At 38.9% G+C, this 25,369-nt stretch overlaps 1 protein-coding gene across 3 annotated transcripts in view; it reads right to left on the reverse strand.

The window, feature by feature from the left end:
• The window catches only part of nbeal2 (neurobeachin-like 2), a 48,556-nt gene that overhangs the window by 14,888 nt on the left and 8,299 nt on the right, over positions 1-25,369 (reverse strand). For 2 of the 3 annotated variants that reach the window (XM_053494239.1, XM_053494236.1), the window contains 28 exons: positions 24,802-24,885; positions 24,234-24,332; positions 23,455-24,089; positions 23,093-23,225; positions 22,885-23,004; positions 22,458-22,782; positions 22,024-22,106; positions 21,240-21,332; positions 20,939-21,110; positions 20,579-20,712; positions 18,575-18,734; positions 18,260-18,362; positions 18,000-18,153; positions 14,013-14,159; positions 13,751-13,910; positions 13,564-13,652; positions 11,382-12,083; positions 10,807-10,985; positions 8,130-8,286; positions 7,646-7,789; positions 5,664-5,993; positions 4,622-4,771; positions 4,307-4,464; positions 3,904-4,028; positions 2,429-2,549; positions 2,139-2,299; positions 663-796; positions 440-547 (listed from right to left, as the gene is read on the reverse strand). In XM_053494239.1, the coding sequence (XP_053350214.1) occupies positions 440-547; positions 663-796; positions 2,139-2,299; positions 2,429-2,549; positions 3,904-4,028; positions 4,307-4,464; positions 4,622-4,771; positions 5,664-5,993; positions 7,646-7,789; positions 8,130-8,286; positions 10,807-10,985; positions 11,382-12,083; positions 13,564-13,652; positions 13,751-13,910; positions 14,013-14,159; positions 18,000-18,153; positions 18,260-18,362; positions 18,575-18,734; positions 20,579-20,712; positions 20,939-21,110; positions 21,240-21,332; positions 22,024-22,106; positions 22,458-22,782; positions 22,885-23,004; positions 23,093-23,225; positions 23,455-24,089; positions 24,234-24,332; positions 24,802-24,885 (5,160 nt within the window). The remainder of the gene's footprint in view (positions 1-439; positions 548-662; positions 797-2,138; positions 2,300-2,428; positions 2,550-3,903; positions 4,029-4,306; positions 4,465-4,621; positions 4,772-5,663; positions 5,994-7,645; positions 7,790-8,129; positions 8,287-10,806; positions 10,986-11,381; positions 12,084-13,563; positions 13,653-13,750; positions 13,911-14,012; positions 14,160-17,999; positions 18,154-18,259; positions 18,363-18,574; positions 18,735-20,578; positions 20,713-20,938; positions 21,111-21,239; positions 21,333-22,023; positions 22,107-22,457; positions 22,783-22,884; positions 23,005-23,092; positions 23,226-23,454; positions 24,090-24,233; positions 24,333-24,801; positions 24,886-25,369) is intronic. The other variant, XM_053494237.1, reaches the window with a different exon arrangement.

Raw genomic sequence — 25,369 nt, forward strand, 5'->3', positions numbered from 1 at the left:
TATTTACCTGTATCAAGCAAAGAAAACAACTAATGAGATCGCTGAAATCCAATGTTTAAAAACAACAACAGATGGTGGTGCCAGGATTCATCAGGGCTCAAACTGTTGTTAAGAAGCACGAGTCATTATTTATACACATATGGATTGGCCAGACTCATCGAGAACCTTTGAGATGTTACCTAGCGGTCTGACCCTTCCATCATCAATACAAAATCTTGAAGAGAAATGAATGCGCCTCGGGATGGAAATAAATGTTGTGTCATAGCAAATGCTTATCAAAACAATGTCATTGCAAACGAGTGCTATAATCAAAGCAAAAAGCGGTCCAATAAAATATATTAGAGAGTGTGACTTTTTTTTGGCCGGTCAGTATAGTTTGCATTTCATGTGTCTAAAAAAGATAAACGCAAAATGTTTACAACTAAGGTAAGAATCATACCTGAGTGAGATTGGAGGCTTTGAGGAGTTCCTGAGGGGAGCGGGAACCAAAGTAAAAGAGGTTCGGTGGTCGAAGGCCGAGAATCCTGGAATAGACTTTGTTCCGCACCTGTGGTGGTCAGAAAGAGCATCCGAGCATACACATGATCAGACGAGTGTACATGATTCATTCAGGAATACCCTGCATGCTGGGTGTAAAATGATTACTAACAGATTGAGATCACCTTTTTCCTGAAGTTGATGAAATAGTGAGATTGGTCGATAAAGAAAAGCTCAAGAGCTGATCGGCGCAGGTTATAGCGCCTCAGATGGACCTCTCTCAGCTGACTCAGTGGCCGCTTGAAATCGAAGCCTATCCCTGGACCAAAACACATCAACATTTAACTCTAACAGACACACTCTGTTTGATAGCATGTTTGTGTTGTCTGTATATGGTCAATTCAACAAAGCAGGGTGTAAAATTCAAGTAAAAGTTTGATTGAAAACAAAAATCAACATGGTGTTTATAGTTTAATTCTTGTTGCTTTTTATATGATAATATAACACATGGCAATAAGATAATGCAAGCAACACCTCAAGTTCTTCAGACAGAAAAACCCTTCTTGACTCCTCCGCTGCATTTTGAGCACAAACTGTGTAAAAAATTTATTTAAAAAAAACTATTTCTGACTCACTTTATTAAAGTGTTACTCTATCTGTAAATATTTTTCATTTTATTTGGAATTTTATAACACAACAACGATGAGGGGCCTAGGGGGAAAACATTAAGAAAATTGCAAATAAAAACTCAAGTGTTAGCAAACAAAATTGTTAGCAAACCCCTGTGTAAGGTTAAGAAATCCCGCCTTCTGCGTTACTATTGGTTGAAAGAATTCAGCCTCTTCTATGATTAGTTAAAACGTAAAGCATGAAGTCAGGACTCACATTTATGCAAAATGAGAAGATTTAAACCTAATAATGATGATTAATAAAATAATTAAAGAAAAAAGCTTTAACAAACTTAAATTATGTTTTCAAGTGCAGTTTAAAAGATTTTTAAGTATTTGAAAAGTCATTAGTCACAAGTTTTTTCTTACATGTCCCTTTAAGGGTTCCCTGAATTATTTACTCAAGTAATAGTACAGTATACTTGATCTTCTTTTATAATAAAAGTTATCTAAAAATTTTGTAAAGTTCCAGTGGAAAACTTGAACTAAAATATAAATTGAATGATAATTGTTATTGACAGTCAATAAATGCTGCTTTCAGCAAAGAACATTAAAATGTGAGAAAATAATATTTGCTAAGGCTACCTGAACCCATTGAACCATTGAATCTCATTAACATTAGCTAGCATGCTAACAACTTAAACTAGCTGTATGCTAGTGTTTCAGGTGTACATGTCAGTGTTCAGCCCTGCAGTGCTAAGCAACTGGTTAGATTTTATATTTCTTAGTAATTTAGATGCTTTTAACTAAAACTATGTAAATGCCATATTAAAATAATGACAGCATAACTTTCCTTGAGGAAATGTGAACAAAAAGCTATGAAGTAATTTAAATAAAGGTGTTACTGCCTAGCTAACTGAAAGACACCCCGCTAGCTTACTACACTGGTATATAATATACATGGCATATTCCTCAGAGGAAAAGAGCTCTGTTTTTCTTAAACACATATATAGTATACATATATGTAAGTAAATATTACAGTCCCATCCACACCTTCCTCAGTCTCCTCCTTCTCACTGCTGGCATCATAAAAGTAGATGTGATGTGTGGTGACCTCGAGGCGACCCGTTACAACAGCCACTATGGTGATGAGCTCACAGTCCTCAGAAAGCACAAGCTTCTCCTGTTGGCTCTCTTCCTCCACCTCCTCCGCCCTGACACGCACAAACACACACACACAGTCACATTAGACATCTCCGACACTTACACCCACAGTTGTTATCTAATTATTTTGCACTTTTACTTTGCATAAGTGTATAGTATGTGATAGTAGGGCTGCATACTGGCTGTTGATGAAGCAAAGGTCTTCTTCCTCCAGCTGATCGTCTTCCATGTCACTCACTTTTGCTTCCTTAGCCACAGCTAATGGTAGAGTCTCCGCGGAACTGCGAGGGCTCTCGGCTCCTACAATGCAGAGAGAATGGATTCATATACTGATCCCATGCACACAGGTGACATTATTACAAAGAGCTCAAAACATCATGACTGTTCACCACTGGGTCAACATTCGAGTTTAAAATATTGTACAATGAAATAAAAACATTGATTAAGCTTCCACTATAAGCATAGAGAACACTGACACAACTCACACTCACAACACTCAAGAGCATAAACTTAAGGGAAATCTCATAAGCTTTGTACGGCATCTGTAAGTAACTACAATATATATGATATTATAATTTAAAACATTTAGGCATGTAAGCAATGTGAGCATAAGCAGAGTTATTCAGAAATTAGAAATACCTTCATAATGCACTTTATTAGTAACACCTATGTACCTGCTCCTTCATGCAATTATTTCACGATACAATCATACGGCAAACAATTACACAGAAATATAATAAGAGCTTTAATTAATGTTCATATCAAATATCAAAAAAGCAAAAAGTGGCTAATTTAAAAAACTGCACATTTCCCAAGATTTTCATATACAATAGTCTGAAGAATAGAATGAAATGAAACAAAAAAAACTTTTCTCCCACTTTAATGTGATCATCAACTAAAGCTCTTGCATGATTTTTGCATTGTTATGTAATTGGCTGACTGAATAAAAGCTTGATCAATCCTTAAAAGAAGCAGGCATCGTAAACATCATTAATTTTACTCCTTCTTATTTCCAAGAACCCTCACCTGCAGGAGCCCTTCTTATAATTCTTAAGCACCTTTTTTTTTTTCATTTTACACAAAGCTAATTGTTTACCTATATGATTATTATTTTGCTGTATATAAATGTATTGAATTCACAGTATCATATTCAATACTGTGCAAAAGTCTTAAAGACCCTGTGTTGTTGTTGTTTTGGAACTATTATACATGCTCATTTTATGACTTAAATGTTAAATAAATACAAAAACATTTCTGATTTTCAAACATTACTATTCCAGCAAAAACGTTTAATCTTATGGTAAAATATCTGTAGGCCATAAAAAATACCAGCAAGTTATGTAAAAGACTACTTTTCAGACAAAAACAGGAAAAAGAAGGAAATGTTGCTGTTTCTGCAAAATGTTCAGTAAAATTAAGAAGTTAATTTCCTTCTAAAACTGCACAAATTATACCTGAGATTATGTTTAAGCATGTTCTTTCACTAATTATTGTTTTATAATATTATTTAGAATTTAGAAACGTTTTTGAAGACATTCTTGCTCTACAGCAGTTTCCCCAATGTGCCCAAGACCTTTGCACAGTACTGCATAACACTACTACAATTGAGCTACATCATTATTAAAGAAAAATATACTTGGAATATAAGACACACCCATGTTATCCCGGAGTGCACTGGCCTCGCAGTGGGAATCAAAGTTGTAGTTGGGCACAAGCTTCAAACGCATCTTGGAGTATGTCTCCGCACTAGACAGCTTCCACTTCACTTTTGTCTGATCTCTAAAATATAAACACATCAAAGGTAATTAAACCTGCCCTTTGAAAGATCTTTCTTCTTCACTCTAGAATATAAATTTGATAAAGATGATGATGATTATTATTATTATTATTATTACTACTACTGTCCCTACACATTACTGAAGCACTTGTTCAAAATTGAGTTTTCCTTAATCCCATGAATCAGGCAACCCAACAATCTTATACCTTGTACCCAATAATCAGGCACAGTGAGAATGAATGTAGAATACTTTAAGAATATAACATACACACAGACAGACCTGTTTGCCCAAGTTCCTCTCTCACTGGTGAGCAGCCTGCGCAGGGATCTCCAGTGCTTCCACACCAGTTCTTGCTGGCTGTTATTCAGCTTTTGTGCACTAAAATAGCGACTGTTCTCAATGCGTACACGCTTCAGGTATGGGTCTACAATCGACTCCTGAACACACACACACACACACACACACACACACAATTATCATTAATGAAGAGGAGTTCGTACAGGATGGTACTTCAACCTGTGTTTTCTTTATTAACACAAGGCACATGATTTAGTGACTCATTTGACTCCAGACAGGAAAGGACTGAACAGAGACCTGGAACTTGGCTTTGAAATCTGCTTTGTCCTTGTGCTTCTTATCAGCGGTGCTCATTAGGTCATCAAAACACGAGTTCCAAAAGTTGGACAATAAGTCATGACTTTTCCCAAAAGTGTCTACCTCATATTGTTGCATGGTGGGTCGGACCTAAAAAAAAAGAGAGAAATTTTATATATATATATGTAGTTCATTTAAATCATTTACGCATAGAACATTGTAAATATAACCATACACTGTGTACATGCAAAGAGTTGAACAGTGCAATATATTTGATCATTAGCTACACAAAGCAGAATACACCCTACCCCAAACCACAGACACACACACATATGGAATGCTAATATAATGTGTGATTTGTATATACAAACAGAGTGGATTAATGACCGTGTTGTCATATTCTGCTCCATAAAGCCTTGACTAGAGCCAGTGAGCTAGACATCTGTTTAATCTAAATCCAAGATTTATTTTCCAGCTGGGAGATGCTGCAAATAAATCACGCTTTTTTTCAGTCTTGCTTTGGCAGCGCAGACTGCTTTTATCCTGAGCTGGTCTAAATATTGGCTCTGTTCCTACAGCACTCATGCACATGCAGGATCCTCATCTTAAAACCATTCCCCTGCTTAACTTATTTGCCCAGGTAAATCAGGCAGAGCTTCTTATTACGTTAAAAACTGTAAAAATGAGTAAAGATTAACTTCTTCTTCGTGAACTGAAGATAATTTAGGACTGACGCTAACTCTTAAACAAACATGAAAATAATATATGAATCTTTACAAAACAAAAAAGTGTAATTAAAATGTATTAAACTTACAGCTTTTTGTTCCCTAATTTGTTAGTTAGTCACAGTTCAATTCCAATAATATATTGTATACCTAATTAGACCAACTCTAAAATCTGAATAATCAAATAATAGTTAAATCGTATTTATGAGCACATGGTGGATGATCCTGTCTAAGCCTAACACTAAATGAATTACTAAATGCTCTGTTATTTAACTAGGGTTAAATAAGTTTTCTAACACATTTGAACTTGTGCTTACATGGTTGCAGTAGAAAAGCTGCCACTCAGCGGTATTACAGTAGGTCAGCAGGTCCTGGGCGAAGGTGGCGCTGCCATTGGTGGGAGGAAGGCTGGGCAGAAGCTGCTGCAGCTTGGTGGGGTCGGCGTGCTGGTCCAGGAGTGTGCGCACCACTGGCACCAGGGGCCTCAACACTGCCTCTATGCCCGCTGTACCAATTGTCAGAGACATGCCTTCTTCAGGCCACAGAGTTGATCCGAGACGGCCCAACAGGAAACACACCTCCTCCCATGACAGACATAAAACAGTCTGGAGCAGACTGTGCAGCTTCACACATGCCATCTCACACACCTGTACACACAAACAGAATAAACATTCAGATTACATAAAAAACATACCCAGTCACATATAGGCAAGGCAAGTTTATTTGTAAAGCGTAATCTAACTCTTTAGACCCTCGGCCAAAACAGTCACACAGAACTAGTGTGATTATATTTTTATATGTTATACATATAATACAGAAAATGTGTGCGCCAAAGAAGCTATTCTGAAGCTATGTAACATGGATGTGACCAATCTTGCTGCCCCAAAAACTTCAAATTGTTACCTTAAGTCATTTGGAGTGATGATTTTATATGTGCCACAAAAATGAATTTTTTTTAGCATTATACTGTCTTGCTTCAAACAATAATAATTAAAAAGGAAAATTATTTATATTTCTTTATGAGTATTCATAATAAAATCGGTGTAAGCTTTTAAAAGTATATAACCTGTAAAAATTGTTGCTTAAATTGGTTTTTAGAAAAAGCTTAAAAAGCTAAAAATCTGTAGTGTCCATAACCACGTTAAATTCAAGTTGCAATATCTTAACAGTTTATCATTTTTACAATAATACACTTTTTCAGGTTTATGTCTTTTAATGTGAAATCTAAATTGGCCAAGTTTTATCTAAAAGACAATTAAGATCATTAGAAGATTTGAATTCAAAAACGTTACGGACACTACATAAAAGAGCATGAAATCGTATTTAGCAAATGCGTTTCTGATGAAAATATAGATGTTTATGCATATTTAAAAAAAACAAAGCATGGATTGGGAGATAAGAAGCAATAAGTATTATGTAACATTTACTTTTTTTTTTTTCCCTAAGTTAAAAAAATTTTAAAAAAAATTCCCATAAGTATTATGATAAATAGTGTAAAAATCTTTTTTTTACCTAGATGAGACACATTTTAGCACTAATACCATGTTTTGCCCGACTATATGTCCAAAGGATTATGGACTCACGATCATTATGTTTGCACGTAGTTCCTTTCCAAATTGTTGCCATAAAGTTGGAAGGATGTTATACATGTCCCAGTGCTTGTGGAATGCCTGTTGTCCAATCAGATTACTCGGTTGGAAGTAATAATATTAAATAGCATTCGAATAATCACTATGTAGTATTAACTTTGATAAATGGTAATGCATGCCTAATTATAATCATTCCTCAAGACTGTTTTTTTTAATAGAACATAGCTAGTCAGTGAAGGAGTGAGTAATAATGGGAGTAGCATATAAAACCAAATATGGCTATTCACTACTTGAATAAGCTAAACTATTTTCATTTTTGGGAAACAACTGGAAAGACTGCGTTAAATGCAATTACAGGAAATAGCTGACTTTGACATAAGGTCATTCTGTACTTGTGACTAAAGTGTGTATATACGAACAGTATGAAATTCTCTGAAAAGGCTTAAAGTATGCCATGAGAATGAAAGGTTGGCAAAGATGGTAGTTATTAAAGACAAAAAGGCTGATGGCTTTGTGATAACACAGAGGGGCAGAATGATGACATTAACATTTGTTTGGCACAGCTTTTAGTTTGGCTAATGGCTCTCCACTCATCCTGCAAAAACAATCTTCTTCCCAAAGGTCAAATATGAACAGCTTTTTCAGGCCGTCTGAGAAACTTCACAGTGATTAAGGGCTTGAGTGCATGAGTCTGTGTAGTCATCGAGTACCTGCGAGTTCTGCTGCTGTATGTATCCAGTAATGATCCACAGGCCGATCTGTGCCATGCGTTTGAGCTCTGTAGCTCCTGCTGTTGCAGAAGTGGTGTGCCACGCCTGCAGCCTGTCGAGCAGATTCACCACTCCTTCAAAGATCTAAAAACACATAAACAAGCATGCACACACCACAATGAGAACACATACAGACCGAGGTGACACGTTACTCATTAACAGTTCATGACTGTGGAAATGTGCTCTACAGTCTGCAACAACAGGAAATAACAGCTTTCTGTCAGTGTCTGCACCATGACATCCATAATATATATAACGCTAAGTGTGTGTGCATGTATAAAACTGTACAATAACAGCTTGCAGCTATGAAGATAGAGTATTGCTCTTGTGCTGACACTTTCTGACAGGGACAAATTCTGAATATGTAGCATTTATATGGAAACTCCTTATTCCTTAAGGGAACACGAATACTTGTATCCTGTACCTTTTCGCTCCACAGTGATTGATTGTCAGTGCCCTCGGCAAACAGAAAATCCTGAAGCAGTCTGAGGAGGCGAAGCAAGGAGGGAATATGAGGCAATGACATGCCCTGAGAGTCCCGCAGGTCTGAAAGAGATGACTCCAGCATCATCTCCAAAAGACTGGAACACAAACATATAAATAGAGCACATAAGCAAAAGTAATTTATTTTCTATAACAACAGCTCTGACATTAGTCGTGTAAGTACAGTTTATGATATGTATCATGGAAAAGTTAACTTGTATATATTGTGGAAAAGAATATTGTGGAAAAGTTATGTATTTTTCATAATTTAGCTCTCATTTATTCTAGATTCATAACACTTAATGTGAAATATTTCAAGCCTTTTTGTTTTTATATTGATTATAGCTCATACCTAAAAAATCTAGGATCTCAAAATATTAGAATATTTCATTCTGCGTTTGAGTAAATTACTACTTTTACTGTAGAAAATACAGTGTATCTCTCAGTCTAGTAAGTACACACAACCACAATCATGAGGAAGACTGCTGACTTGACAGTTCTTCAGAAGACGATCATCAACACCCTGCACAAGGAGGGAAAGCCACAGAATATTATCGCTGAAAGGGATGACTGTGCTGTATTGAAGCATATTCAGAGAAGATCTTCTGGAGGGAAAAGGTGCACAAGCAACAGGGATAAACACATGCTTAAGAAGACTGTCAAGCAAAGTTGATCCAATACTTTGGGATAGGAGTGGAGTGAGGCTGGAGTCAGTGCATCCAGAGCCACTATGAACAGAAGTCTTCAAGAAATGGGCTACAAGTGTTGCGTCCTTGGTATTAAGCCACTCCTAAAGCCGAGACAATGCCAGAAGTGTTTAATCTTGGTTAAGGAGAAAAAGAACTGGAGCGTTGCTTAGTGGACCAAAGTCCTCTTTTCAAATGAAACTAAATTTAGCATTTCATTAGGAAATCAAGGTCCCAGAGTCTGGAGGAAAAGTGGAGAAGAACAGAATCCAAGTTGTCTTAAGTGCAGCGTTAAGTTTCCACATTCCGAGCAGATCTGAGTGACTCATGGATGTAGACTCATGTTGCACGTCAGTATGTTTAGATGCTGTCTTCCCCACTCTTACTGATCACTTAGACTTGCTAACGGTAAAGTGATTGGTTGCACACATGGATGCCCCGTGTGTTCTGCCTGGGATGCGTGTGGTGACTGGGTACGGTTCCACTTTTCCACAAAGACAGTCCTGTCCTCGGCTGATGCAGTCAGCTGTTCTCTGAGGACTTGTGTCTTCAGTCGCTCGATAGTTCTGGACTCGAGTTTTCTACAGTCTACCTGAGTACTCCTACTGGACTTTATATTTAACACATCTCCTGTCATACTTAATTTCCAGTCTCACACAGTATGATGCAGATCAATCCCTGCTATCAGTTATTACCCAAATGAGGGTAAGTTCCCTGTTGAGTCTGGTTCCTCTCAAGGTTTCTTCCTATTACCATCTTAGGGAGTTTTTCCTTGCCACTGTCACCATCATTCTCGGCTTGCTCATCAAGGGACAGTCTTATCATTTTGATTCATAAACATTTACATTTCATACAAACTTAAATAATTGGCTTAATAAATAAACTGCTTGGCAACAATGTCAATTGTTAAAACGCTATAGAAATAAAATTGAATTGAATTGAATTCAATTTGGGGTGCTATGTTATTTGCTGGTGTTGGTCCACTGTGTTTTATCAAGTCCAAAGTCAACACAGCCATCCACCAGGATATTTTAAAGCACTTCATCCATCCGTCTGATGACAAGATTTATGAAGATGCTGATTTCCTTTTCCAGATGGATTTGGCACCAGTCCATAGTGCCAAAATGAAAACTAAATGGTTTGATAATAATGATATAAATGTGCTTGGCCAGCTAACTTGCCTGACCTCAACCCCACAGAGAATCTATGCGAAATTGTCAAGAGTAAGATGAGGAACCCTTGAACCAATAATACAGAAGCGCTGAAGGCTGCTATCAAAGCAACCTGGTCTTCAACAACACCTCAAGAGTGCCACAGTCTGATCGCAGTCATTTGTGCTAAAGGAACCAATTATTGAATGCGTAAAACAACATGCTTTTACATCTATGTCTTTTTTTAACTGATCTGAGGAAATATTTTGATATTTTGAAAAACTGGATATTTTTTATAAGTTGTAAGTGGATTCTTTAAAATAAAAAAGGCTTGATTTATTTCACGTTTGTGTAATTTATCTAGAATAAGTAGAGAGTTTAACTTTTTTACATTAGATTACAAAAAAAAACATGATTGTCCAATTATTTGAGATTCACTGTATCAAATTGCTTGTTCTAATATGGTTTCATCTTACACACAGTCTTCTGTGGTAGATGCACAACATAAACAGATATAAACAGATTTAGGTTTTCATGGGGATCCATTACATTTGACCTTGAGAACTTATTGCCTTTTTTAACCTTCCAGCTGCAACAGTTGATGTGTATGACTAGTTACAGAACAAGGACCAAGCAACAGATGTTTCTTATCCATCTGGGCTGTGAGATACCCTGTGGTTGGTATTTCTTATCTTTTTTGAGTATTTTAGGCATTGCACACAGGACACACCCCAGTGGTGTGCTAGTAGTTTGACATAGATGAAATAAATGCGTTTCTCACTTGCGCTTGATATCATCTGGGGGGCGCACAAGCTGCCAGGAGGAGCCGAGTTTGGTGAGAGCAGAGAAAACCTGCCCTCTCTCTCGCCACACTGCATCTTCCGTGCCCTCTGTGCCGGTCCACAGCACTCGGAACACAATGTTAGTCAGCAAGTTGCACAACTCCTCATCTGGGGGCTGCTGAAAAGAGAAAAAGAGAAAAAAAAGAGAATAAAAAAAAAAGTTTAGTGCTTAACGATTAAATATAAAGTCTAGTTTGTTTACTCAGATATACAGGTATGTTTCAATTGTTTTTAAACTGATGTAACATAAAAACGTATATCATGGATATAGTTGGTGTGTGCATGACCAAAAAACAAGTTACTGGTAAAGGTTTTAGATATAAGATTTTATTTTAAACTGACAAGCATGGACCAATAAAATGGACTTTCTTTAGACTATGAGATGTATTGTGATAACAGGAGCATCTATATGTGAAAAAAAAATCATTCTATAATAAGCAAAATTGGTTCAGGTTACATGTGTTGCTGTTTTGTAAAATAAACAAAAAAAATCTGTATTCTTGTCTTGCAGTACCTGTGGGTTGGAGTTGTTAGAAACGGTGTCGGCTGTTGGAGGCTCAGTGCAGTAGCTGGTGTCATCCAATACATTAGACAAGCTGGAGCTCTTGCGCACCCTGAGCCCAATAAAGGGCTTGTTAGGTTCTAGAGGAGATGGTGTTTCTGGAGTCTGTAATCCTCTGTGCACTCCCAGCTCCGGGTCAAGAGGCGACGTACCAAAGGGTGAGTTCAGCTGATAGGGACTTGTTTCATCTTCCTCCGGGAGCTGCGATGTGGATGGCACCTCCACCGTGTTGGACAGGGATGACGAACGGCTGCCCTGTTCCACCGAATCCACCGAGTCGAAAGACTTAAAGTTCATCGTGTCACCGAAGCTCTTCAGCGGACCTCCTGGAGGAGGAGAATGAGACAGTTCAATATAACTCTCGGGAATATCCTGAGACGGTTCTTCCACTTCATCATCCTCGTCCTCTGCTCCCTCAAGCCGGGAAGTGTAGGGGATGAAGACGTCAGAGCGAGGGCCATCCAGCATGCTGTCATCCCTTCGGAGGAGGGGCCTGGAGGGAATAGGCTCCAGTGAGGGGTGAGGGCTGGATAGGCTGGTAGTACGAGACTCATAGGACTCTTTGACGTAGAGTTTAGTGAGAATGTCCTGCCACCCAGGCTGCCGGGCCAGCTGCTTTATGTAGTCCTCGTTGGAGTAGATCAGGTAGAAAAGCTGCAAGCGGATTCAGATGGGCAGAAAAACATCACATCGCATCTTTATTACGTATTTATTTAGTGTACACTGTACTCTCATTTCATTACTTTTACAAGAATTCTCCAGCACTTTATAATGAAATCTCTATTTAATGCATTCTTGAATTTATGATTACCATGGACATTCTCATAAATTTCCCTCCACTAAGAAAGGAATGGCAAACATGTTTCTTTGACACTTAGGTATAAGGGCATTTTTGGTGATTCTTGGGAAAACATTAATGCAAAATTCATAATATTACATAATTCCTAAATCCGAAGATGAGACTGCTTTATCTTAGGGAAGAGTATGCAGTTATATCTTACTGTAGCAAAATAAATCCAGTAATCGCTGTCAATGTTCCAAGCAAGGGTAGAACAACAAACAGACAATCTTAAACATGGTAAATCCTTAGTCACTAAAGCATGGCAATACTTAGACAACGTAAAACAGAAAAAGTGCAGTTTAAACAAACTATGAGGGATGTTAAAGACAAACCAGGATATGTGATAAAATGTCCCAGGAATGAAGGTGTAAAATTGATTGACATTTACAGAAGATTTAAAGCATTATGGTAAGGAGACTCTTAGCTGCAGTAAACATTTAAATAGGACAAACATTTTAAACGAGGCTGACGATCGCAGATGTGGTGGCTCAGAGCCCACTGCAGTCGTTCCTGTTAACATTCCGCGAGTGAAGCACCTGATCACCTAAATTTAACTGGTTGCCAACTTGCAGAAGAGAAGCGTCTGTCTTTGAGAACTGTACACACAATAATTCGCGAAAACCACCTGCACGTTACAGGAACTCATCTGGAGGTTATTGCCACATCCCCTGTCGCTCCAAGCCATTTCCTCATGTTTTGGACATTAAAGGAATTCCTGTGTAATGAGAAAACTTTCTACCTTGAGGGTACCCAGGCACTAGTGAAACTCTAGGATAGTTACATTAGTGCAGGATGAGATTATATACAGAAAAAAAGTTAGTTTTTACTTTCAGAACTGTGTTCTGTTATTCTGAGAAATTACAAGTCCTGGTTTGACTTGAACAAAAACAAATGTCATGGTCTCAAAACACAACATGAAGTGTTTCTCAAGGCTGCACCAAGTGCGGAGAGGTGCTGCTTCTTTGTTCAGCTTACACCCAATAGATGACTGATTTGTCTAAACAGGTTTTTCATTCTTTTTTCATCACAGGGATCCATGTCAAAATACTTATTCTTGGGAACCACCCACACACACCAGGTAAAGATGATAAGGTTGATAACATGATGTATTTCCTTTTGGGTTTTTTTTTAAAGCTAATTTTATATAGTTAAACTATATAATGACCCTTAGTACTGGCAGAAAAAAAGCATGCTATAGTAAATCAATGACTGTGGATTTTCCTTAAGCATCGTAATCCATAACTCAAGCAGGACTGATATTTGTACTTTGGACCGAAGTGAAAGAAATGTTACCTTGCGGCATATATCCAGTCGGACAGTGAGATCTGCCCTGTGGGACAGGTACACAACTGCCAAAAGGTCTCTGAAGCTGGGTGAGGGATCTGTAACACACACACACACACACACACACACAGACCCATATGAAAATCAGTTCTTAATCATGTCCAACTGTCTGGAGTCCCACTGCTGAGGTGTTTACCTGTTGCCAGCACCTGCTCATACAGGCAGCGGATTATTGTCATTGAGACTGGGAACTCCTCCAGGAAGCAGACCAGGCCCATATAGGTGGGCTCTCGCAGCTTGACCCGATGTTTGTTGCGCTCGGTGACTCGCTCACTCTTCAGCAGTTTGTACATGATCTGCAGAACAGCATGCAGGACACATCAGTATGCAGTTGTGGATATGGACTATAGACTGGCTATAAAGGCACACAGAAAAATAACAGGGCTGGATGGGCTCACCCTGAACACTCTTTCATGTACTTCATCATTGAAGTTGGGCTTCAGCAGCAGACAGAAGAGCTGCTCCACCCCCCACTCCAGCAGCACAGACAGAGCCTGGGGACTGTTCCTTAGCACAGCGTACAAAACATCCAGCAGCATGATCGCCTGCAGATAGGCGGAGAGAGAAAGAGAGAGATTATAATTAAACAAACAGTATGTCTTGTGGCTAAACAAAACGGAAGTGGTTTAGTGTGTGTGTGTGTGTGTGTGTGTGAGAGATAGAGAAAGAGAAAGACAGAGAAAGAGCGGGAGAGATCTAATAAATAAATAAACTCTTTATGGCTATTTATTTGCATCATGTACTGTAGCTTCCAAGAACAAAGTGATTAAAACCCAAGTGACACAAATCTGTGCCGGTAACACAGCATAGGCCAATAATGATAAAAAAATATATGAGCTCACAAGGAAGCCTTGCCCGTGTGTGTTAACAGGGAGGCTTTAGATATCAAACTGTGGGTTTTTCGGATATGTCAGGTAGAACAAAAGTCATCATTACTTTAATGACATGTACATTTTACTACTTCCAGAATATGGGAATCGGGTCGCAAAAATGTAGAAATTAGCATTATTGGAAATTAGCATTATTATTATCTTTTTTTGGGGGGCATAGAAACAATCAAAAACAATCAGAAAAACACATGATCATGTGTATCTGTGTTATTTCTTTGCTTATGTGAGCCGTTTTTTTTTTTTTTTTTTCATTGGTTAAAATGAAATAAAAGTCAGTTCATCGTATTGCCTAGTTTGTGCTAAAAAGGGTTTGTCTCTCTGTACTGCACATTCCTGAGCCCTATACTGTATATGTTTATTAAAAAACAGCCAAACAAAAAATGGCTTAAATGCTTTAGAGCATTTTTAAGGCCTAGTTTTGAAGCTATGATATATAAATGTCATTAAAGGAGAATGCATTATAATATAAAATGTATTTACGCAGATCTACTCCAGTATGAAACTATAACATCTTTAAAGTGGCTAATATCAAACAAATCGAACCATTTTTATATACTTGGGTATACGAAAATAGAAAATGGTAGAATTAAACAGAATAGATAGAAATGAGTGGATAAGAGTAGAACAGTATAGTAGAATAAACGACTAGACGGAACTGTAGAATGAAACACAGTAAGTCCTCAACTTAAAAACGAGTTCCGTTCCAGGAGAGCGTTTGTATGTCAGATTTGTTCGTAAATTTGAAAAAAATTTGGAGTCTTATACACCTTTGACACAAATACTGTATACAATGTAAAGCTTAAAAAAATTAAACACACAGGTTTGTTGTTTTGGTTCCGCATTATACTTTCGTGAGACTGCCCCTTAAATCGCGAGGGGAAGACAACGCTACATGGTGTTTATTTCGCACATGAACAGGTGCCATTTTGTTTTAGAGATGTTTTGGACTATGAACTCTTTCTTGTTGAGGATTTTTTTTTTTATTACCATTATTCACCATCGGTAGAGCTTTACAGCACAGCCTGATAAGGCAGACTAATTTCATTGGTACCCTCACATGACACACATTACATTCACTTACACACTGGATATATTGTATATAATTGTAAATACTGGTATCTGGTGCACTGCAGTGTCTATTTTTTGTACAAAACACATTAATCATGGCTCTACGCCATTCGGGGCATCGGTGAGCTCATGCACGCGGAGGGAGCGGATAGCACTGTCCTCCGAGTGTGTTACGCTGCCCCCAACGATGCGTGAGCAAGCAGTTCGAAAAAAAGAGGTTGGCTGGTGTCACGTGGTTCGGAGGAAACATGGGGCTAAAAAAAGCCCCCCAAAAAAACATTTAACACAAGAACAAAAACTAAATGAAGTAGAAAATAAGAGAATCCGACGGAATAGACTAGGGTAAACCAGCATAGAATAGAATAGAATAAAATACTATAGTGTGTCCCAAAAGAGTCCATATTTGTGAAGAAGAAACGCTACTCTCACTACTCTACATTCAGCTACACTCGACTCATTACTTTTCTAATTATTTATTCTACTTTAGATATTCTTAGTTTTTGCCAGGGGAATGCAGCCGATGGATCTACCAGTTGACTGTTTCACCAATCAGATGTAACAACAATAATCACACGACTCCCGTTGACCGATCAGCCGCAAAACCAATAACCGCATGGAGTCAAATGACCACACAGAAGGGGGTCGGGGGAGGGGTGTCTTTAGAAATGGTAGACAGTGAAGCAAACATGTCATGGTTAGTTTAGTTGTTTTATCTAACGTTGGAATCTTAACATATATAATTAGCAAATATACTAGAGGCTAAAAAATATAAGTTTCTTACATTTGTTCTGCTGGATACAGTTTATGGTCAAGTGAGACCTCTTGTACACATGTTCGAATTTTGTCTAAATCTTCTGAGTCATTTGCAGGACAACTGAATATACAGTATATCTTACACCAGGAATACTTTACACTGTTTAAACATACATATGTTACCTACAGTAGGTGTTTATTTCAAACGCTTTATATTGTGAAAATAGAGAGATTAGGAAATTTGTGTTTCTCGTTTGCTATTTTGTAAAGATATTTAATTTTATTAATTTATTTTATTCCATTAATTTCATTTACTTTATTATTTGAAAATGTCACAATTTGTACATTATTTTATAATTTTGTCTGACTGTTTACATAATTTCTAAAAAAACAAAAAACAAATCAGACATTATGATGAAACAGTTACTCAGTAATTGAGTATCTTTTCAACCAATACTTTTTACTCTTACTTGTGTAATATTTTGGATGACTACTTTTTACTTCTACTTGAGAAATATTATTTTGAAGTACAGCTACTCTTAAGTACATTTTTTGGCTACTCTACCCAACTGGGGGGCAATTAATTACTCTTAGCTGTCACGGATGTTGTGGGGTTGCAGGCGAGGCATAAGTTGAGGTTAAGATTTCAAATAGTATTTTAATAATATAAACTAAACCAACTTTTAATCAAGATCAAACTAAACCATGAACCAAACCAAATGTCAACACAGGAGTATAACAAAACAGATGCAAGACAAAGTCAACTCAAAATCCCGGCTTCTTATAGCCACACTAATTAGTCACCTCAGTTCAGGTGAGTGCTCCCATCACCTGATGGAGGTGCACTCTGGGACATGGAGTCCAAAAAAAGAGTCTTAGGGCGCAAGGCGCCCTCTAGGGGTTAACCCTGACATTAGCGAAATGTATTTCAGAATATTTTATATGTAGTTTATATCATACAGCACTGTGCAAAAGCCTTGAGCCACCCATCATCAAAGAGCCGCTCATCAAAGAGAAAAGTACTTTTAAGGAATAGTCCTAAGGGGATCATGAAGGACGTTTTTGAATCTTATTTCTTGTTCAGTCCCTGTACCTGACCCATTTTAGATGAATGGTTTTTGTTTTGTTAAGCCACACAGTGACCTATAAATCATTTAAGCATTAAAAATATTTAACTTAAGGCATAAACCAGTGAGAAACAGGTGCAGATGATGACAGATGATCAGGCCGGTGATTAGTACTGTATACTGGTGATGCTTGATTTTGGGGGTTTAAGACTTTTTGCACAGAACTGTATATTTATTTCAGATAGCCTTTAGGAATGCTATTGACAAAACATTCTGAAATAGTTTTAAAGGCTCATGACAAAGATCATAAAGGAACGCATTTGAAGTGCAACTACAATCATAACACCAGAAGCGCTGACACGTGTTCATTAGGAGTGTGTGGGATGACTATGTGTGTTAGCAAAGAAATAGCAATCACACAGGCAATCATGGTAATTGCAGTTATGCTAAAGATGGTTACTTCCTCTTTGTACGCAGAAGAGAACAGAATGTAACAGAAAAGAGGACAGCGGCAGATGTTCTCATTTCAGGACTTTTCTGAAGTCTAAACATTATGACTTGAGAGACTTCCAAGGAAATGCAGAGAGCTGAGGAAGCGGTGTGTTACCTGCTGCTGGTCCTGCACTACTGCAGTGTAAGCCAGAACACTGTGCAGCTCCTTTGTAGTGGAAGACTTCAACAGGAAATCTTTCAGTAGATCAAAGAGAGACGTCTGCACTGTCTTCCTCTCATCTGACAAAGCACTGCCATCCTTCTCCACACTGTACACAGACACACACACACACACACACACACACATACAGTTTGTAAGTCCTCTTTTAGTAAACAGCTTGTGTAACGGGGCTGTCTTGAGTTTGCTGTTATTACCTGTAGTGTGAGCGAATGGAGTCCAGGATGTACTGAACACCATACTTCTTGCGTGTTTTCTGTTTGCCCTCTTTCAATACAGAGGACAGATACTGCATGTGACCTGCACATACACACACACACAAACACTTTATGGCTCATGGCCCTCCCCTTAACATTTAAACTAATTTTTTTGAGGTTTTACACTCAGAACCTGAAACAGTGCATTTTACAGTGCAGTCTACAAGAGCATTTTACTTAAAGTCCAACGAGACTTTATAGAAGAATATTAATATGAAAGTCATTAATGCAATGGGCTGGATCGGGAGCATTTACCGAGGCAGACTGCAAAGTGGCAGTGGCTCCAGATACGGAAATCAAACAGGAGATGCTGGTAGAGCTGAGACAGCAGAGTGCTGTTGCCATCACTGGAGACCTGCTCCAGCAGCAGCTGGCATGCCATCAACACACTCATATCCATCATCGTGCTGGGCACCTGACAGAGAGAAAGTGAGAGTGAGACAGAAACAAAGCAAAGGTAATGCACATGAGTCTGGCAGAAAATGAAACCTGTTTGTTGTGGCATGGTTACGGAAATGGAAGCTTTTAAGACATCAATGAAGATGAGGTGTATTCAAGCCACAGACCTTAACACCATCCGATCCACAGTATTTGTCACTGGATGTGAGTACGCAAACAAGTAGGGGTGTGTGCAGTCCTAGATGCACCTTATTACCATGTACGGTGCACTGGTGGGCTTGGACAGCATGGCAGGGTGATATCATTAATAAATACATTTTTCGTTCATTTTTGGTTTGTCAAGAAATATTTGAGATGGCATTATTTTATTAAAAAACTCCAATATGTATGAGAGGCATTCAAGAGAAAAAGAGAGATTTTGATTGTTAAAAAGGCTACTGTGAGCTAATAAAAGCCTTTGATACTTAAGTAAATTCAAATTTACAAAAGGAAGTACTTTTGTGCTTTAACTTACTTGCTGTAAGTAAAAATATAAATGAAAAGCTTCTCCTTTTACTTGAGTAATATTTGCCCAAGCGAGTCTCTGCTTTTACTTAAGTACAAGATTTGTATAATCTGTCCATCTCTGGTTTACGTTCGGGCCATTAAAAGAGTTTGTACTGGCTTCGGCATACAGAAAACCTTTGATGGTATCCAAGCGCTGGTGAAACACTGGGATAAGTGCATAGGTTTTTTCTTCTTCTGCACAATCAAAAGTCCCGGTCTAAATTGAATACCTCCTTGTATTATATTTAAACGTTTAAACTGTTAACAATAACAGTGTCAACCATTTTTTGCTCTAATGTGGTTGAATCCTTCAAATCCACGTGCCTTTGTAAATGTACGAGAATCCAAAAGTGAGCGGTTAGTACTTTTCCGAGAGTTACAGACAATTAAGTTTCCTTATAAAATTGCTTTTCTGTATTATGGACTACATTGTAATGATAAAACATGTTCGAACAGTTTACTCTGCAATCTGTGTGTCTGGTGTCATAAGGTTTAAAAACATATACTTTATTACTAAAACTTACACAAAAACATGGTAGAATCCTCAAATTCAAGTGGTCAGAGGATTGGTAATTCTCATTTAATGTATGGCTTAGACAGAAATTCTAAGTGGTATCATAAATTATTGGTTTACATGAATACACCCATTCACAAGTTGTACGGTCGACCCTTTACATAACGTAAGCCTAATCCTAAACAGGTTAACCAAAAAAATAGACATATACTAGGTCATGTTGTGAAGTTGTTGTTTTTTTTAGACATTTATGTAACATCTCTAGTGTCAGAGAGTCTTGCAAATGCAAAGTGCTTTGTATGGTTTCCTTGCAGATTATGCAAATGTCTTACAGCATGGTCTAAGAAAGGCATTCTTAAACCTTAACATGAAGTACAGTATAGACGCAAAGTTCTAATTTGTACTTTCAGTTATGAGTCTAAAGAGAAGTTGTGGTTATCAACTACCAAACCTTCTCAACATACTGCAGTATCAAAGGCTATAGGTATACATAGTGCAGGATCATAGTGCATTTTATTGTAACAGTATGTTGTTTATATCTTTATATGTTTATATCTTTCTGCTCATATATAAAATAATAATCTATTACAGACAACATTACTGTCATCGTAGTGCTGTTAAAGAAAATTACTAAAATAACTTTTTCTTCTATTTAGGATATAATTGAGAATTTATCAGTGCTGTGGTAGAAATAACTGCACATGTACACTAAGAAAATGTTTTTTACCTGCTGTGGTAATATATTTATCTATATTGTAATATATTTATAATAAATAATATATTTCGCCAGTGTGTGTTACCTTGCCGAGCATGGCTCCTATGATGGCTGGTCCATGGCACTGAAGGATACTCTCTTGATTGACTGGATGATTACGCAGCATGTTCCTAACCATGAGGAGAAATGCAGCTACGCTGTTCCTTTCCAAGCGGCCCTCTGATGAAAAAAAACATTTAGAGTTGGAAGAATACTCCATCTAAATTTAACATCATATCAGTTTATAAAAAAATACTTTAGGCATGAATATCATGCATTTATGAAGTGCTAGTTTTACATAAGTAACATGATGTTAGAATTATGACCTTGCGGGTAACTGATTTGCACACTGTTTAGTCATTCATCAGTGTGTCCAGAATTTGGCGTCTGGACTATTCTTACTAACCACAGGATTTTCCCAGGGGGAGCAGCATCCCTGCAGGACTCCTGGGGGAGGGGAGATCTGCTCCCAGTAGGTCAGAGGTGTCCTGCGCCGCGGTCTCACCCTGCTCCAGCACGCAAACCTGCTCAAGCAGGGGCAGCAGAGCCCCCATTCCACCCACACAGTTCAGTACGTCCTACACAGACAAACACAACCAGGGGCAGGGTTAGAGAAATGAGAGATAATGATGCACTTCATCATGTTTTGCTTAATGTTGACAAATTATTACACAGCCCCTGGTAAATTAACGGTAAAGCATTCGGACCTTGACATCCCAGTTGGCAACCCTGTGTCCGGTTAGTCTGCCGTCATACATGTGGTTGGGAGACAGATCCAGACAGATCTGGTTTTTAAACGCCTGGAGGAGACAAAACAGAGAGACTCATTTCATAGTCAATCACAGGTTCGCTGGATTTTCTTTATTTAACTGGTCACAAGATGTTGATTAATTATCTTTAACAGATTTTTCCCCCGATTTTCTCCCTAATTTAGTCGTGTTCAATTCCTCCCCGATTCTGATTGGCTGTAGAGCCGTGATTAATTTGGGAGCACTAAGTACAGTACTTCTCACCCCTCCCCTCTGAGAGAGCTCAGCAAATCAGCTTCACAGCATCACCCGGGAATCAGACTAGCGATCTCCGGATGATAGGATGAGCACTTTACCAGGTTAGGTAAGTTTTTCACATTTTGGGAAACTCTCCATGCCTATTTTTCAGGATCATGTCAAGCTTTGCTTATTAAATAAAGAGAGACAAAAGCATGTCTGGTGTTGTAGCTGTTCTAAAAAAAGTGATAGAAGGGGCTAACTTGCTTTCTGGATGTTGCACAACAGAAAATATTACTATAAACTGATAAATAGTATCAAAATCATTTTCTAAGTCATAATTATTATAGTATAAGACGAATAAACCAGTTTAGGATGTAATCCATTTATTATAACCGTATAATATAATAGGTGCTATATGCATGCACAAGCTGTGACTACGCTGTGAGACAATCTTTTGCTGTTAGGAAAGAGGACAGAGGTTGAGAAATGAAACCGTTCCAACCTGAGGTGTGTAGTACAACAGGAGTTTACTGCAGAGCTCAGAGAGTTCTCCATCTGCTTTAAATAGTGACACGCAATTGGGACCTGCAGTCAGAAAAACAGAGAGCTGATTCATACACCACTGAACTTAAATCAGTTTATTGAATCTGGTGCATTAAGTTCCACATTTATATGGTTTATCTTGTTTATAATGTAGTGTGCTGTGGTGGTGCCATTTGTTTCAGTCTAATTTGCATTGTATTGAGCAATGAATATGTGTATGCACAGTATGTATATGTGTGTACTGTAAGAATGTCATGTTTATGTGAATGTGTGGGTGTGTCATATCATTTCCTTACAAGAAATGTTTTGCATGTGTGCTAAGCACTTTATTACATCGCTGTTGTTCACAGGTGTGGAAATTTGTGTGTGTGTGTGTACGTGTGTGACTCTCACCAGCCTTATAGAGTGCAAGTGTCTGTGTAGGTTGCAGTGCTTCGTGGCAAATGAAGGCGGTGCCCAGCAGGCCATCCAGCGATGATGGTGAGCCCCACTCTGTGTCTTGTAGTCCTGCGGGAATGGTGTAGACTGGGACCTCCCTGCCCATACCCCAGCGTCCTCCCCCGCCTGCAGAAAACGAGGCTGGGAAAGACTGAGAGCGTATGAGAGCTGGAGGACCGAAGGACAGCTCGGATGAGTGGACTGGGGAAGACAGAGTCGGGGAGGTGGTGGTAGTGGTGGTGCGGTGACCCGCCGAACCAATACAGCAGGATGTAAAAGGCTAGAAGATGGAGTTAGATCTTAGTTTTGCATCAGGTTTAAGACAATTCATTAACTAGTATGCTCCTGGATTCTACACCCTACTGAATTTCGTCCTGCTTACCTCACTGAGTGTAGGGAAACGCAGCTGTGCTGTCTTACATGGGTTTCCATCGATATAGATAGTGACCAGGTTTTGTCCGAACGGCCTTCGACCTGCGACGTGCACTATAGCTAGGGAGTGCTGAGGAAAAAAGGGATAGCATATTTATAGCTCTGCATTAGTCATTCATATTCGCGCGTGTGTATGTAGTCTTGTGTGTTTCACCTACCCAGACACCATCGTTGAGGGGAATCTCAGGCAGTGAAACAGCCATGTACTCTTTCTTGGTGCACACAGCCACCACCAGCACTCCCTCCATGGTAAAGAAAGCCTCTAACCCTGTCCCACTCGCCGTGAAGAAGCTAGAGGAGTTCATTAGAAATTGTCTAAGGATCATTACATGTACAGACAAGAGACTCTGGCTTAGCAAGATATTGATAAATATTCAAAAAATAAATTAGTATTCGGAAATAAAAAGTAATATCCAGCAGGTAAAAATGTACCTAAGCATACGACAGTTCATCACAGATAGGATTAAAGACATAACAATAATTGTTAAGGTAAGATATTTACACGCAACAACAAACCGACCTGTAGAGCTGTTTGCGACGAGGGCCCTTGGTCATGCGGAGTGTATTGTCAGGGGCGGTGACATGAGACTCAGAATGATGTTGCTGCACTGGTGGAGGGAAGTTGGTGTTAAGGCACAGCCAGGCATGAAAGGCAAAGCCGTTACCTGGCCAACGGTGGATAGCGGGCACCATGATGCCAGCCATGGGTGGACTGAGGTCAAAGTACTGCAGAGCACTACTGCCTGTGTGGGCGTGGGCGGCCATTGCAGCTAGTGCCCGTACGGTGCAAGTGCAGTAAGGGTGAGGTGGTGAGCCCGGGTTTGTGCGAAGCAGGCTCAGGAGGGTCTTCAGATGATGAGGACGTAGCGAGAGAGAGCCAAGCTCCTGCACCAGGCCCAGTAGAGCTTCGGCACACTGACGTTCAAGCCGCTCGGGACCCTGCTTCAGCACATCCAGCACGGCGTCCACCAAGCCAGCTTCTACAGCCACGGAGCGACACGCCAAAGAACCACGACACACGGCCAACAACCATTCGCACACCAGCAGCTGCAGAGAGCGAGAACCTAGCTCGGGAAGCCACTGCAGAAGCAGGAGCAGGGGCTGCTCGTTACTGATTCCCAGCGGGACAGCCTGGCAGTGCTCTCCTTCTACTGCCTGCAGATGTGCATTGCGGACAAGAGAGAAGGAGATATGGACAGACAATGTGAGAAGAAAAAAAGGATGTGAGACAACTTGTGTTCATATTCATAGCAAGGTCACATTCGAAATTTTGTCTGAACTACATGGGAGCTCATGTACCATGTTCATGAGTTCCTGGAGGAGCCTTTTGGTCGGCTGCCCTTGACTTTTTAAAACATCAAAGAGCTGGGAGTATCCAATGCGCTCCTTAAAGACCTCCTGCAAAGTAAATCCAATAGAAAAAAACACACTTACGTATAACTTTAAGTTATAACTTACATAACTTCTTCATAACACATAATACAGGGATACTGTGATTTTTCAAAAGCGCTCATGTACATGTATGCATCTGTTTAATTTAACTTCACTACACTTCACAAATATAACACTAATACTGGTAAAAAGTGCACTCGAAAGTGATTACAAGTGTAATAGATAAAGATAAAAAAAATACTTCATGGGGTCACTGCGGTTTTATATCAGGCGTTTAAACAAAGTACATAAGATAAACTAAAGCCATTTCTCCTCTGTATGTTAACTAAGCTTTCAAAACCACAAAAATATCAGCACGAACAGTCAGCGAGCTAAATGACTAGAAGGGTTACACAACTTCAAAGGCAAGAAAAGGTGGATGTAGGCATGAAGATGCATGCTAGTGTGTGTATGTAAAACTCATGAGCACACATACCTTGGCAGATGGTGAGCTGCTCATGATGGCGGTAAGGACTCCAATAGCATGTACTGTAATACCGTCAGACCCTTTTTCCCAAACCTACAAACACACAGATGAGCAACTTATAACCAAATTACTACCATCTCCTTGTCACCACTCAGTGTTATACTCTCCCCTGATGGACACCCTGGTACATTTATGATGCATGTATGTTCATCTAGCACTGCAACTGTAACTACATTGTATATGTACAACACTAGTTTTTTTCCCACTAGGTAGTTTCTACTAATACTAATACTAATACTACTACTACTACTACTAATAATAATAACTTGAGACAATTCCTGGAGAAACTGTAAAGTAGAGGCATGCTCAGGGTCAGTGGTAGCTCAGTGGTTAGGGCATTGGACTACAGTTCGGAAGGTCCCAGGACCACCTGTTGGGCCCTTGAGTAAGGCCCTTAACCCTCAACTGCTCGTCTGCAAAAGGGCATCCAAATGATTAAATGTAAACGCATTTGAATGCATCAGTATCTTGAACAAAATGGTGAAAACTGTTTGTTTGTGGCTAATACTGGTCCTTC

The sequence above is a fragment of the Clarias gariepinus genome, chromosome 4 (assembly GCF_024256425.1).
Source record: "Clarias gariepinus isolate MV-2021 ecotype Netherlands chromosome 4, CGAR_prim_01v2, whole genome shotgun sequence".
In the NCBI taxonomy this organism is placed as follows: Eukaryota; Metazoa; Chordata; class Actinopteri; order Siluriformes; family Clariidae; genus Clarias; species Clarias gariepinus.